At 41.8% G+C, this 13,269-nt stretch overlaps 1 protein-coding gene across 2 annotated transcripts in view; it reads right to left on the bottom strand.

Moving 5' to 3' along the window:
• Positions 1–13,269, bottom strand: part of LOC139576128 (polypeptide N-acetylgalactosaminyltransferase 18-like) — an 85,285-nt gene that overhangs the window by 34,134 nt on the left and 37,882 nt on the right. For both annotated transcript variants that reach the window (XM_071401833.1, XM_071401834.1), the window contains exons 2-4: positions 12,719–12,914; positions 11,799–11,965; positions 1,300–1,483 (exon numbers count right to left, since the gene is read on the bottom strand). In XM_071401833.1, coding sequence (XP_071257934.1) covers positions 1,300–1,483; positions 11,799–11,965; positions 12,719–12,914 — 547 coding nt within the window. The remainder of the gene's footprint in view (positions 1–1,299; positions 1,484–11,798; positions 11,966–12,718; positions 12,915–13,269) is intronic.

Genomic DNA, 13,269 nt, shown 5'->3' with positions numbered 1-13,269 from the left:
CAAGATCCTGAGTTGAAATCAAAACAGGAAGTCAGAAATCTGAGCCTGTGTGTATTCACCAGAGTCCCTAAAGAAATCCACTTGAGCTATTAATGATGTTGTCCACTTGAGCTATTAATGACTGCCTAGGGGTTCCACTAGATGTCAACCATCAATAGAAATTTAAATGAGACTTATATGATGTTGTGGGAGAGAATGAGAGCAGAATCAGTCAGGTGTCCATCAAGCAGCCATTTCCTGATCATGCTTTTTCTTCATGTAAGCCACTGACGTTCCATTGCTCACGCAGACAAGAACGAATACTCCGGTTGGAACTTTATTAAAGCTATATGTTAAAAACATCCTAATGATTGATTCAGTACTTAGTTTGAAATGTTTCTTCAACCGGTAATATCACATTTTGAAGTTTTTGTCCGATATAACGCTGACCAGAATTAGCGTTTGGATATGTAAACCAGATGCGCTAACAAAAGAAGGTATTTGGACATAAATAACGTATTTTTTCTAACAAAACAAACATTTATTGTGGACCTGGAATTCCTGGTGTGCTTTCTGATGTAGATCATCAAAGGTAATGGAATATTTATCATGTATTTTTGTGTTTATGGTGACGCCATCTTTGCAGCTGTGGTTTGCTATTTTTGAGCGCCGTCTCAGATTATAGCGTGCATTTCTTTTTCCGTAAAGTTTTTTTGAAATCTGACATAGCGGTTGCATTAAGGAGAGGTATATCTATAATTCAATGTGTATAACTTGTATTATCATCTATATTTATGATGAGTATTTCTGTTGAAACGATGGGCTATGCAAAGTCACTTGATGTTTTTGCATTTAGTGAATCTTGTCGCCTCAATGTAAACTCAGATTTTTTTATATAAATATGAATTTAATCAAACAAAACATGCATGTATTGTGTAACATGAAGTCCTATGAGTGTCATCTGATGAAAATAATCAAAGGTTAGTGATTCATTTTATCTCTATTCTGGTTTTTGTGAAGCTATCTTTAGCTGGAAAAAATGGCTATGCTTATTGTGGTTTTGTGGTGACCTAACATAATTGTTTGTAGTGCTTTCACTGAAAAGCCTTTTTGAAAATCGGACACTTGGTGGGATTAACAACAAGATGACCTTTAAAATGATATAAGACACATGAATGTCTGAGGAATTTTAATTATGAGATTTCTGTTGTTTTGAATTTGGCGCCCTGCACTTGGACTGGCTGTTGTCATATCGGTCCCGTTACCGGGACTGCAGCCATAAGAAGTTAATGTACTGTGTGTGTATGTCATGTGACTCACCAGCCTATGTTGAACTCCACGTGGGCGTCGAACAGGGCCACAACCGGAGCAGTGGCCGCCCTCCACCCACTCACCCTGGAGCGGATCAGACCCTCCTGCTTATCATGGCGCACCACCTTGATGAAGCCGGGACGCTGGCTGTTGGTCTCAGACACAAAGTCCTGTAGCTTCTCCTTCAGCTCATCTAAAAAGGAGACACACAGACACAAGGCATGAATGCACACAAACACACATGATTAGGCACACACACACGCAAACATGCATATGCACACAATAATGTGTTAAACCTTGAGTTTCCTCAATCTCTGGTGAGGTAAGTAAGAAAGGCTACGGATGATACATAGCCTACACCACACCCAATAGACTCCATCTTATCCACCTTGGGGTATTTAAGGGTAGGGGGAGGCAGCCAAAAGCACTCATGCTCCACTGCTTTGATCACTAGACCAAAGAACTTGCCTCCAGTTGTAGGGTTCCATAGGGCTCGCTGTACATGAGGGGATATTGCAATCCTGAAGAATCAGACCGCAATTCTATCAAAAGCGTGAAAGTAAGAGCAGGAATTGGGTACAGTTGGGGTGCCTTTGGCCTCAATACAGTATTTAACTTTTCGACAAACCAACAAGTCACACAAACTGTAGGTTTATGGAAATGAATGGGCCTAAATAAAGATGGTGGCATAGTGCCACGGCTTGTAAAGTGTTGCTATAGAGGTCAACCAAAGACTGTTTTTCTCTAACCCCTTACAACTCATGGGTATTGGCCTATAGGGCTAAATTAAAATGTTTCTTACAGAAGAAACATGGAAAGCATACTGTATGCATAACCATGGTAGCAATTAAAAGGGAACAATTTGGAGATTATGGGGAAATTAGTGTTAGTCACTAAAGGTGAGGACACAACAGTTCACCTGACACAAGACTCAATCCAAACATTACACTGTTGATTTTATTTACTGTACTTTTTGCCCGCATTTGTTAATAACAAAATCTGTAAATACTCTGGATACATTCAGTAATATGATAAGAATATTCATGGGAACTTTGGGGTAGATGCAACATAATTACAAGGGTTTGAGTAAGAGGTCTATCTGGTGTCTCAAAATGGCCACACACCTCTCCGAAGTCTGCACAGTTCCTAAGTTATTTCAATGCACTTTTATGACTCAAAGAAGAGTCTTCAACTATAAGGTGCTTTTTATTGCTCTCCTAGATGTGCCGTTAAGGAACTAGAGCGAGCATACTTGTAGTTGTTTTGAACACAGACCTGCATCCCCGCCGTCACACAAATACTGCTGTTGTTTACTCAATTCAAAAACGGTCCATTACAAATCAGAAGCTGAGTTAGGGTGGGCATAATTTGAAAGCTTGTTCTATTGCCAGCATGACTAGCTAAATTATAAAATATATTCTTACAGTGTTAGGCTTTCACAAGGCAATTCAGAGAAGCAGATTGTCATTTGTGTACGCATAGAATGGAGTCATAAGTGCATGACTCCATTCTATGTGTGGTCTGTGGAAAAAAAGGTATTCACAATACAACAAACATAGGCTCATTCTGTTTAGGACACCCCAGTGTATAATGCCATGGCATCTTGCAACTGATCACAAACCACTGTATTTTACATGAGTTTTATGATATGGAAATGTGAAGTGCACATTTGGATTGCTTGTATGACATCAAAGCAGCATTTATTATAATCCTCAAAATCTCATCTTTCCAAATACATTGAGTCCTTGTCATATGCAAACACCATTTCCATCACTCATACAAACAACAAAAAAGTTGCAAAAGTTGCCCAATTAGCAGGAGTGGTGGGGGCAACTTTGACCCTTTTCACACTACGACAGATTCTCTGGAGGTTGAGAGAATACCCTTGGCTATACTGTTTTTAATAATGTGAACTTGCAAACATTCTACATCTCTACATCTACCTTCAGAGGGAGTGCACAACGCTCGCCCGACAGTTGCCCACCTTGAAGCAAGGCTGTGAACAGAATTGCTTTGTTCAGCCCAACACTCCTATAGCAATACTTTTGAAACAGCTGAAATGTATAGACATTTTCCTAATATTTGAGACTGATTTTGAGTTTTTACCTGCACTGAGCCACGTAAAACTATGGAAGCCCATCCCCACCACCAAAATAAATGTATAATGTCAATAGTAGATCATACAAAAAGGATTTTTAACATTGTGTGGTGATCTCAGAGGTGGCATCACAGGTCCCAGAGTAAAGTAAGTAGCCTGCTGGAACAGCACATAGGAGCCTATCTCCTGTTTCTGTAGCATGAGGCAGCTTGATGTACAAGTAAACCCCTTGGACAGGACACTAGTCTATAGCAGGGCCTTACCACCAATCCCCTTAATGGTGAGTGTCAAGCAGAGACAATTTTTTATTCAATTTTTTATTTAACTAGGCAAGTCAGTTAAGAACAAATTCTTATTTACAATGACAGCCTACCCTGGCCAAACCCGGACGACGCTGGGCCAATCATGCGCCGCACTATGGGACTCCCAATCAGGGCCAGATGTGATACAGCCTTGATTCGAACCCGGGACTGTAGTGACGCCTCTTGCACTGAGATGCAGTGCCTTAGACTGCTGTGCCACTCGGGAGCCCAAGTCAGTTCCCATTTTTACAGTGTTTGGTATAACTTGGCCAGAGGATCAAACTCCCAACCTTCCAATCTCAGGGTGGGCACTCATCCAATGATCCCAGAGTGGTGGGGTGGGAAAATTGTTTCTGGGGCCCAGTGTTTTTCCTGATCTGGTAACCTAACCAACTCCGGACCCTAGTTGTAGACAATTACTCAGCTGTAGAAAACGGTTGTATATGGGTTATGATGGGACCAGATCATTTTTCTAAATCAGATGTTGTTTTTTAAACTCCTGGAAAAACTCCTGGCCATAGGGAGAATGAAAACATTAAACTCCTGGAAAAACTCCTGGCCATAGGGAGAATGAAAACATTAAACTCCTGGAAAAACAGCAGAAACATTGTACTTGTTCATATAAATTGTATTTTATAACTAACAAATTTACAGATGTACATGTCCTTCACACAGACAGAGACAACAACTGCGATTGGACAAATAACTAATAACAGGGCTGAGCGCGCTGTATGCAGGTTTGCATCGTGTAGACCTTGGCATCTGTAATTAAGTTATTAATACAGCATGCCATCACTATTGTGTTGATTGATTAATTCCAGTCAACAACAAAAAATATAAAAAAGGACTTGAATATAAACCAAATTTGATCACATTCTCGCAGAATACAAATAAAATGGGCGTATATTAGGCCATAAATGCATAGCTTAGGCTATAAATACATGACGTTACCGCTTCGTTTCCCCTGACCAGCCCAGATGGGATTTAGGCTATCTGCAGCTGTTCTAGGCTGAAGTTGATAAGCCTGAAGCACAGATTAATTGCGCAAGAGTTGGAAAATCCTGAGGCATATCAATGCATTTCTTTTTTGGGGTGGCGGGTATGGGGTCCATATAAAACAGCTCATCGCAACTCCCCAGTGAATTTGCTTATATAGTATACTCACGTTTTCAGTCATAATTTGCTTTTATTTTACTTGTGTATGTATGTATGTATGTATGTATGTATGTATGTATGTATGTATGTATGTATGTATGTATGTATGTATGTATGTATGTATGTATGTATGTATGTATGATATATATACAGAGGAATCATTGTAAAGGAAACTAGGGTCAGCAATACAACAAATCAAAATGATCAGTACAAATTAAATACAAATAAAACTACAAATTACAGAATCAACATTACAGCTTCAAACACCACAAATAAAATGATTTACATTCAATCCAAACAGTTGCAATTCTCACTGAACACATTCAACATTAAAGTCCTAAACTGCCCTATGCCACACCCTGATCTGTTCCACCTGTCTTTGTGCTTGTCTCCACCCCCCTCCAGGTGTCGCCAATCTTCCCCATTATCTCCAGTGTATTTATACCTGTGTTCTCTGTCTGTTGCCAGTTTTGTGAAACCTACCAGCGTTTTCCCCCTTGCGCCTGGCTGTTCTAGTTCCTGTTTTCTAGTTTTTCCATGTTTTGATCATTCTGCCTACCCTGACCCTGCCTGCCATTCTGTACCTTGCCACACAACACTGGATTATTGACCCCTGCCTGCTGTGACCCTGAGACTGCCTGCCGTTCTGTACCCTATCTGGATTACTGACCTCTGCCTGCCCTTGACCTGTCGTTTTGCCTGCCCCCTATACTAGTAATATACTTGTGTTACTTCGACACTGTCTGCATCTGGGTCTTACCTGAAACGTGATACCCTAGAGCCATTTTACCACATGTAGACCAAATTATTTGCATGATATTGATAAAAATGAAGCCTGACTTAAGGTAGGCCTACTGTACTTTTATATTCGTATGAGAGGGGGGGGGGGTAGTAGGCCTAAACTTTCATTTTTGATAGGCTAAAGTTACTTGATAAAGACATGCTTTTACCAACTGTGCTTATGTCTTGAAGCTAAAATGTATTGTGTAGGGAAAGGGGATACCTAGTCAGTTGCACAATTGAATGCATGAATCAGAGAGGTGCGGGGGGCTGCCTTAATCGACGTCCACATCATCGGTGCCCGGGGAGCTGTTTTTGTTGGGGGTTAACTACCTTGCTTTTTCCACCTTACCGGCTCGGAGTTGAACCAGCAGCCTTTCGGTTACTGGCCCAACTTATTGTCTGCACATGCTTGTGAATTGTTGCCTTATTCAAGAGTATAATGTGGTTTGGTTCCATTTTTCAAACGTGTAATCTGGTTAAGATAAAGTCGCTTGCATAGTTGAAGCATATTGGTTGTGGCTATAGTCTACTGGGATAGTTCATAGTAATATTTATGGTAAAATGTCCGTTGCCGAACCCTCTTGCGACACATGACGTTCCGTTGCTAATGTGAATTGAAAAGTGAATATACATATTATGTAAACTGAAATGTTGTCACAACTTTTGTCAATGAGAAGAAAAACATGTTGTGCACGGTGCTCAAATTCAGAACGGCAGTCATTCAAAACCCATAATGAGCTGTAAAGACCCTGAATTCTGACGTCATGTATAGCATGTAACTGTGCAGCCACTACGTTCCAATTTAGGCACTTAGTGTCCAAATCTGCCATTTCAACCTGTATAGGGGTACGAGTGTAAAGGGCTACTAATCAACATGCCAAGTCTCCAACTGAAGGAAACATGAGGTCAACCACCTGATATCAACTGACGTCAGCGGAAAGATAGTTCCAGTTACCACGCAGGTGAAACAACTCTGAGGTACCACTGACTTAACCTGAAACATTACAATTCACTCTACAGGACAGGAAATCGTTACATTCAGAGTAATCACACATTCGGGAATAGCAGCCGATGAAATGCCAGCCAATCCAAAGGTTTCAGTCAATTACAAAGAACATTAAATACACTTTAATGAGCTGTGTAAACTTCCAGAGAAATGCCTACAGTATGAAGAAGATAGACTCTTCCAAAGTGCCCTTGTTCAAGTCTCAGCGTTCTGCTGCATCATTATAAAGCAGAGAGATGTGGTAAATGACTCTGCACACCCCCACCAGGCACCTGCTTGTTTGCATCTGACGTGCTATCAGTCATCTCTCGCAATATTCACCAGATGGTATGACTACAGGCCAGGAAAAGAGGGACCCCTAAGCACAACAACTACTGTGCTGTGTATGGCTGGCAGCCATAATCCAATAATCACACATTTCACCATGTGTAACACCACACTAAACAGTCCACCTGGGAGTAATGACTTACTGTAAACACTAATGGATCCACAGAGAATGGGACAGAAGGCCTCCCTGCCTACATTTTTTCAATCAGTACACTCATTACAACACAAAGCTATGGGGATTGCGCTCCACCGAGATCGACTGAAGAACCTTTGAGAAAGCATTTGTAGCGATCCAGCAAACTGGGAACATTCCTAACATTAGGATGATAACATCCCAAAAGCATTCATTCAAATATTGTTTTTGATAAAATGTTTTAAATGAAATATCCTTGGAATGTTCTCCTAACATTCACTAAAACATCTAACAACCACCACAGAACATTCCACAAACATTCTCATTAGGTTTCCCGGTTATGGAATAACGCAGACAATGTGTTCTGGGAACATTCTTGCAACATCAGGCGAATGTTTTATACAAACATTGTATAATCATCAGCACAACTGGACAGTGTTTGTGTTATGAGAACATTTGCCGCACCTTAACAAATGTTCTGGGAACTTTCACAGAACCAATTTTGGTATTCTGGGTAGACACTGCAGAGCTACCAGCTCTCAAGATTTTATAAAGACACTTTGATGGTCATCCCATTCAGAGGGAAAGCATTGAGTGTCATTATACTCAGAGACATTGATTTCATTACAACCCAAGCAGAGGTAAGTAGAGAATGGAGGGTGTTATCTTTACTTGGCCATTTTGCTTCCTCATTGTTTTCCATAATGCCGCTGTAGTTCCCCTCAAGCAGCAGTCTCCATTCTAATCTTCTCCCATAGTGAACAGCAGCATACTAAACATTGTCTGAGGGAGTGGAACTCCAGGTACTATAGAATCTCACTGAATAAAAAAGCACATGAGATCTCTACTAAGATACATTTTTCAGCAAATATAAGAATAATACATGCAGCAGAATTTGGAAAAAAAAGTATGAATAAACATGACTGAATTAGATTTTTATAATACAATGGTACATTTGTTTATAATAACCACTCCAGCACCATGCAGTCCCAGTTCAGGTCAAGTAGATTGTGTTCTGAGAGAACCTTGTTTGCTGCCTTGAAGCACAACACCTTGCCCTTGAAATAGTTGTTCTTTTTGGCTGAGCGCACTAGTGTTTTGTTTATCCTTGAGCAAAATGTGTCCCTCATCGATCTTTGGGGAAAGTTCAATAGCCCAACTCGACGTGCTGTGAATGGTGGTGCTGTTCTATTTCAGAAAATGAGCGTTGGTTACAAGCTGCTAGATGTTTCACAAATTGTGTTAATGCTTTCAGAGTGGCACATATCAGTTCAGTGATGGAATGGGGAGTAGCTAAATGACATTCTCTGTTCAGTCTCCTCAGGAAAGCAATTGGCACCTTATGGGCACGTGCTGATGACGTTTCATCAGCCGCATTAAGTCATTTGTTTTATACAATTAATAATTAAGAGATTCAGATGTGTGTGAATTGAGAAGAAGAATGATGAAGTGTAATGGTTTCTAATGAATCATAATAAAGCACATGGAGTTACAGGTTCATTACCCTGGGGACGGCTGATGACCAAGAACATCAATCTTTTATGACTGATATCCTAACTGAAGCTTCCTAAGAAATGCTCATGTTTGAATGTAATAGGCACAGTCCTACAGTCAGAGCTGTGGGAGGATCCAGCTGCACAAAACTGCAACATCCTCTCGATTTGTGAAGTCAAGTGAAAAGTGTTTTTCATATAGATTCAAAGTTCCTTTCATAAATATTACTCCGTTTTGTAAATTTGTGGAAAAAGCTAATGAAGACAACTGCAGAATCATGGACATAATAGTTTGCTATAAAAGCAAATGCACAGTACAGATGTAGGATCTTAATTTGATCACCCTGTTGCAGGATAACTTTCCTTTAAAACGTGTAGTGGTTGAGGTTTCAGACTTGATTTTTCCCTTACGAAAAATGTATTAACCCCTACAAAAATATCCATTAATTACAATACACATCATAATTCACATTTCCTGTTACTGCAGGATTATTTTCCTGCTGTAGCAAACTGGCTCAAATTAAGATCCTACGTCTGTATAAGAAGCATAATGAATAGGTGATGATATACAGTGAGCTCCAAAAGTATTGGGACCGACTATTTTGTTGTTGCTTTGGCTCTGTACTCCAGCACTTTGGATTTTAAATGATAAAATGACCGTGAGGTTAAAGTGCAGACTGTCAGCTTAGTATGCTGATGAAAATACCCTCAAATATCCTCAAATTAAAGCCGACAGTCTGCACTTTAACCTTATAGTCATTGTATTATTTCAAATCCAGTGCTGGAGTGCTGGAGTACAAAGCCAAAACAACAACACATTTGTCCCTGTCCCAATACTTTTGGAACTCACTGTTAAGCCATTTCCTATATTCCAAATGTGTCTTTCTAAATTGGGCACAACTGAGGAGTTTATAATCCAGGGGGGATGGACACAATCCTTGTTGTTGAGTCAAAGTTTATGTATGTACTGTAGCTAAAAGCTGGGAGTTGGCGAGACAGAGGCTGCCATCCATCACTCAAAATGAGCCTGGGTTGGCAACTGTCAGGGCTGTGAATGTAATACATGAACAAATCCTCGTCACGCCGCCCAGACCAAGAGAGAGAGAGTGCGAGAGAGAGAGAGTGCGAGAGAGAGTGCGAGAGAGAGAGAGAGTGCGAGTGCGAGAGAGAGTGCGAGAGAGAGAGAGAGTGCGAGAGAGAGAAGGCAAATAAAAGAGAGACTGATGTGTGGAGTCTGAGAGAAGATGAGGGACCAGAGAGCGACAGAGAGAGTAGACGGACAAAGATGGATCCTCCTTCTTGCTCTAGCCCTGTGATATACGCCCTTTCTCCCTGCAATGGAGAGTAGCTGGATAACAAGGCATGACACCCTCATAGATATTCTACTCTTTGTCTGTTAGGATGTGCCTAAGGGGTTCTCATTGCCTGTTCGTAATGATAATCATTTAGAAACTCACTCTGTGATGCAACCCTGTCAGATGACCTCATGCTAATTTGAATACAGAGATATACACAAGATCACAGGTTCAACTAAAGACTGACAACATTCCAAACCATATAAGTTCTGCTGTTCACAATTATCCTTAAATACAGTAGTGTGTAGCTCAATGTTGAAACACTGAGGAGTCATTGGCAGCCATTCCAAATCCTGCTTGGCTTCCAATGAAATCTTGAGCCTTCCTCCAATCAGTCAGATGATTGGACACGAGTCCCTGTGGCATGGAGACATGTCTTCCTCAGGCCAGGTACATCATCCAATCAGCCAGGCAAATTGGCCCTTCTTCCCCTCAACGGTCACAGTGTCTCCTGCATGCTAATGCTGGGTGGAGGTGGAGGTGAACTCTCTCTGCAGACAGAGATTCCCATTATGGATGCTCCTGGTGCTGGAGGACCGCAGCTAGATGGTGACCCCCTGAAAGCGGCCTCGGCAGCACCACGGGTCAACAGGCTGACAACGTTTAGTAGAGATAAGATTAGAAATCATGACGATAATGATAAGGATAAATCTATCAGAGTGAATCTGACAGAATGCTCTGGCAAACAGGTTGCAATGCCATTAGCAAAATGTCACGGCGTGACTAGCTTTCCTGAGAGACCTCAGGGGCTGCTCTCTGCCTCCCAATTACGTGATAAAATCAAAGACTCCATGTGACACGGTAATCCACTTGAGCTGAGAGAGGACGGCAACAACCTTTGGAATTTCACCTCACTTAGGGGGGAAACAGATGGCATCTCCAGACAGGGGCACTCAGCCTACCCCCCGTACCCAGGTAATAATGGACTGTCCCAGGAGGCTGTCAACTCGCTGAGGCAATAAAGTGTGCCTCAGGTACCTACGGATTAGCAGAAGGGTGCAGGAGGTTGAGTGCACAGCAGGATAGAGAGGAGAGAAGAGATGAGGGAGAAAAGGAAAGAGGGATATCTTTAAATGAGTTCTTATCCCAGCAGGGAGAGTATGAGGTTCTGCTGGCTGACCCAACCCACTGACCCACCCAACAGCATTCTTTCCAATCAGCAGTCTGCACCAACTGATAGCTGGGCATTATTGACTTTTAGTGATGTAGTCCTGCACAAACTCTACAACAGCAGGATGTTTGCCTACATCTCACAGCTGGCGTCATCTTTAATCAGCCTTCCCCTCCACACCAGACTGTGTGACGGTGGTCATTAGTAACAGTAGACACAGGCCGCTCACCGATACGGCTGCACTGTTTTAAAAGACTGTGTGCTTGTGGTGAGACTCCATAGGATCAGCTGGTGTTTTAAACCAGTCACAGTTTGAGACAGATCTCAGAACCAGTAGGCTCACACAGCTGGGAGGCCATAATACAATTCAAAATACTTAATTACCTCTCTGGATGGTAATCTACCATCAGGCAGATCTCCCTGCTTTTCCTGCTAATTAGTATTCTTTCACCTATCCTTTAAATCCAGTGAGCACAGCCCATAATTAAGGACATTAAAGAGCTAGATTAGAGATAGTCTACAGGAAACAAAGGGGTAATTACTAAGACTAGAAGATTCCCACAGAAACTGGAGGCCAACAGAGCCAAGGCCCAGAGCGAAAGAAAAGTACCACTGCTCAAGTTCTCAAAGGAAAAGGCAATCAAACAAAATATGGGCAAGCTACGGCTGCTTCAGACAAAACACTTTGTTGCAATACACTTTCATCATGGGTCATTTCAGTTCTATACAGTCTAATGATGCTCACCGTTGTCACTGTTGTCGTCAACCAGGATGATCTCTTTGAGGAGGTGGGAGGGGGTCCTGTGCATGGCAGAGTGGATGGAACGCAGGATGACGGACAAGGCCTCGTTCACAAAGATAAACACAATGCTAACTTGAGGGAGGTTAGATGGATACGTGATGTTTTTACACCTGGGGAGAAAACAGACCTATTGTGAGCGGAGTGTGGAAAGAGGGGACCTGATTTAGAGAAGTGGACATTCAAAGCAATAACATTCTAGCTAGATTAAAACTATTTGTCTGTTTCTCAGACACTTGGGCAATTTGTAGTCTCAATGTTGAGGTGGTTGTTATGTTAATGTCCCTGGCAGACCTCCAAACCCAACAGCAGATGTGACAGCAAAAATACAATACGTGTATTTCAGTGTGATCCAGATAAAAGCATCTGTGAAGCAAACAATGGGATAAGATATGACACTTTTCACAATGTAACTTTATAGTCTGAGAACCACAGATAGACAGAGGGGGAGTGAGGGTCTTTTATGCTCCTACTGGGTAGACAAGAGTTGGTAATCATGGGAGATAAAATTGCACCCCGCTGTTTTGAAGTAACACTTTCCTCCTCTGTTGCCTGTCAAAACAGTGAAGGCTTGAGTCAAATGCAGAGGCATATTCTCAACATGAAAACCCACTAGGCAGCTTTGTTTTTTATGCTCTCGACACAGTCAAACAAGTGGGGACTCTAATGTGTGCTCTTCCATATAGTCTGTATCCAAAACGATCACAACTAGTGTGTTATAGTCAGACCATAGTGAATTCAGACAGTCTGGATATGAAGGTCCTGTTAGCCCCTGGGCTACTGGTATGACTTGGGGGGACAGCAGAAGTTTAAGTGGGTGATATTCTCAGTGGTTTTCTGTGCTCTATTCAGATAGCTCAGCTTACCCATCAGGTCTGAGGTCTGGGATGGCTCTGTCCAGGGCGAGGCGGTCACTGAGGTAGCCGTTGTAGCCGTAGTACTGGAACATCTTCAGGGCCACCCTGCGGCTGTCAGCGCTCAGCTCCTGACCCCAGTGGGCAAACAGGGACGAGTCAGAAAACGATTTGTCTCCTAGAACATCCTCTCCTTTCAGGGGGGTTTCTGTGGGAGCCAGAGAGAGAAAAAAATAGAATATTTGTATAAGCCAGCCACACACAGTCCCTGCCTGTTACTGAGGGTGCATGACAGGAGAGAGGAACACTTCAATAACAAGGTCAATGTAACTTAGAACACTTAGTAGAGCTCTCACATGAATAAATGAATTGATGTTACACTGCTTATGTCCACACAGCTATCACACCTTAGAAAGCAGTAACAATACTCATGTCAATATACAGTTCCGGATGTTAAGTAAATAATTGTATAGTATTACATTCGTATACAATGATAGAAAATAGACTGTATCCATTTATACAGCTTTTCAAGATAATAGATTTCCATGGTCACTGAGAAAGAT

This window comes from Salvelinus alpinus, chromosome 5 (genome assembly GCF_045679555.1).
Source record: "Salvelinus alpinus chromosome 5, SLU_Salpinus.1, whole genome shotgun sequence".
NCBI classification, from domain to species: Eukaryota; Metazoa; Chordata; class Actinopteri; order Salmoniformes; family Salmonidae; genus Salvelinus; species Salvelinus alpinus.
This window is presented reverse-complemented; position numbering and strand designations above follow the sequence as displayed.